The sequence below is a fragment of the Penaeus monodon genome, chromosome 38 (genome assembly GCF_015228065.2).
Source record: "Penaeus monodon isolate SGIC_2016 chromosome 38, NSTDA_Pmon_1, whole genome shotgun sequence".
NCBI lineage: Eukaryota > Metazoa > Arthropoda > Malacostraca > Decapoda > Penaeidae > Penaeus > Penaeus monodon.
In genome coordinates this window covers 16,023,771-16,026,496 of record NC_051423.1, presented here as the reverse complement: position 1 = coordinate 16,026,496, position 2,726 = coordinate 16,023,771, and the positions used below count along the sequence as shown (strand labels likewise).

General features: G+C 37.7%; 1 protein-coding gene across 1 annotated transcript in view; it reads right to left on the bottom strand.

Annotated features, from left to right (window-relative positions):
* Positions 1–708: 708 nt before the first annotated feature.
* LOC119596716 overlaps positions 709–2,726 on the bottom strand; it is a 2,574-nt gene continuing 556 nt past the window's right edge. The window contains exon 2 of the mRNA XM_037946044.1: positions 709–843. Coding sequence (XP_037801972.1) covers positions 709–843 — 135 coding nt within the window. The remainder of the gene's footprint in view (positions 844–2,726) is intronic.

Here is a 2,726-nt window from a genome sequence, read left to right as displayed (position 1 = left end):
TTATCCCGTCGGTTAGTGAAAGCAATGCGCAAACGTCACGTACACTACTTTGTTTACATCAGGGCTTTTGGCCCTCCTAAGAGGGCGGAAAATCAAATTTGGCGGGCTTCAGAGTTTCGGGAGATGACCAATGGGTTGCTCGATCCAGCCTTTTTCTGAGATCATTGGGTAATTTTAATGCCAACATAATCCGGCTTTGACACTCTAGAAAAAGGTGCAGGAATATTGCAAATGACATCAGGGTACACGTGCATCGTGCAAAAGAACGAGGCCATGATTCCCGTTTTTGTGGGATTCCATCGCATGTTGGAATCCTTGGTAGGATCATGCTGATCCCCTAACAAAGTCAGCATGTGACAAGCAGATGTGGTACAGATCTTGGACACCTATTTCTGGGATCTTATACACATTAAACTTCCTTTAAAGAGGACTTGACTGAGTTAAATAATTCTCAACGCTCTTAAAGCTGTAGCAAAAAAGCCCATGACCGGTTTACGCAAGAAACTTTCCCTCTATTGTTTATATAAAACAAAACAAAACAGTGTGATATTGCGACCGCAGTGTAATGAAAATACAAGTGAACACTTGTACATTGTATCTCAGAGTGCATGTGTTACAGCCTTTCCGACAAACCCAGCATGAGGTACGGAAACTGTAACTATTTCATATTATGTGATTCTAAAAGATATATTTCATATCAATGATGTCTTAGAAGTAAACAATTTTGTATCCTAAAATTTTGGATGTAGTATCACATGACCCGTTAAATGTAGCGATGCTGTTCCTCACCCAGCGTATACTGGTATTGCAGATAAAGGACGTGTAATTGTCCCTTTCCTTTAACTGATAGAGGGAAATTATCATAGTAATGTTATAGTCTAAATTCAGATGTAATACCATTACATAATCTTGTGACCATGCATCCAAAAGTATCACAGTTTGCCTACGTCTGTGCAGTTACCAGAGCTAAATAAAAACGGACTAAAAAAAAAAGAAAATTTGAGTGTTTTTAAGAGCGATAACTGCTGGTTTTTTTTTCTTTCCTTTCTTCTCTTTCTTTTGTAGAAAGGAATTTTTTTTACTTCATGAAATATTTCACGGGTTTATATCTGTTTATCTACATAAGTCATAAATATCTGTTTATGTTATATCTATTGATTTCTAAAATTTTATCTAATGTATCGATCCAGGTATCTCTTAATTTATCTGGCTACTGTATATAAACAACACACACACACACACACACACACACACACAACACACACACACACACACACACACACCACACACACACACACAAAACACTGCACACGCACACGCACACGCACACAACCACAAACACAACCACAACACATACAAACAAGCAAACATAAACACACACTACGAAGAGATATTCATTCCATTAACAGCGCAACTTTTTTCCTCTCGAAAATAATAGCGTAACGGTTTTCCTTCCTCAGAGGAATAATTAGGAGAGTGGCGGCGGCCGCGCGTCCGGCTCATCGCGTGATGTGCCTGGGGGGACCACGGGTGCGGCACACACACACATACATATGTATGTATGTGTGTGCATATATAGGTATACACACACAGATATACATTTATATAGACGTGTATATATATATATATAATATATATATATATATATATATATATATATATATATATATATATATATATATATATATTATACATATACATATCTATACATATATATAATATATATATACATATATGTATATATATATATATATATATATATATATATATATATATATATATATATATATGTATATGTATATATATATGTATATATATACATACATCATCAATCATCAATAACGGTATGCTCATGTTTGAGCAGCCGTGGACCTCTCCACCATCCTTCGCCACTCAACTCGATCTTGCGCTTTTCTTTCCACTTGTACCATCGACAACCCGCAAATATCTTTGATGTTGTCGCTCAGTCTTGTCTTCGGTTTGCCTCTTCCTCTGTTTCCTATCACCATCCCTGTCAGCAAGTTTTTCTCAATACTTTTACTTCTCATCATATGACCAATAAACTTTAATTTCCTTTTGTTCAAGATGTCCAACAGCCGGTCTTTACAATTTATTTTTCTCAGTCTGTATTTAATCATTGGTGTAGAGGTTTGTCCGGAGAATAGAAAAGTTGAGTGGAATCCCCCAGGCTCCTTCTCAACTCGCAGTCTCCAACTAACTAGGAGGAACTATATCTGCTGCTTTAAAACAGTTACACTGTAATACGCCAGACATGTTATTTAGTGAAACCAGTAATCAGTAGAACCGAAGGTGTTTTCACCAGATATCCACTGCCCTGCTGCTGACACTTTCACCGCAAGCCTGGCATACGGAGCTAATAGGGTGCTATCCTTCTTCAAGGGAACCCCAGGGTGCAGTTTATTGTCTTACCCAGGTTCATGTTTGAGCGGCCGTGGTCACAGCATGATACTTAATTGTAGTTTTCATGTTGTGATGCTCTTGGAGTGAGTACGTGGTAGGGTCCCCAGTTCCTTTCCACGGAGAGTGCCGGTGTTACCTATTTAGGTAATCATTCTCTCTATTTTATCCGGGCTTGGGACCAGCACTGACTTGGAGTAATGGAGTAATGCAAGGCCACATTGATATTGCCTATTTAGCCACCCAGTGGCTAAATAGGCAATCGAAGTGTTTTATATATATATTATATATATATTATATATAGGAAC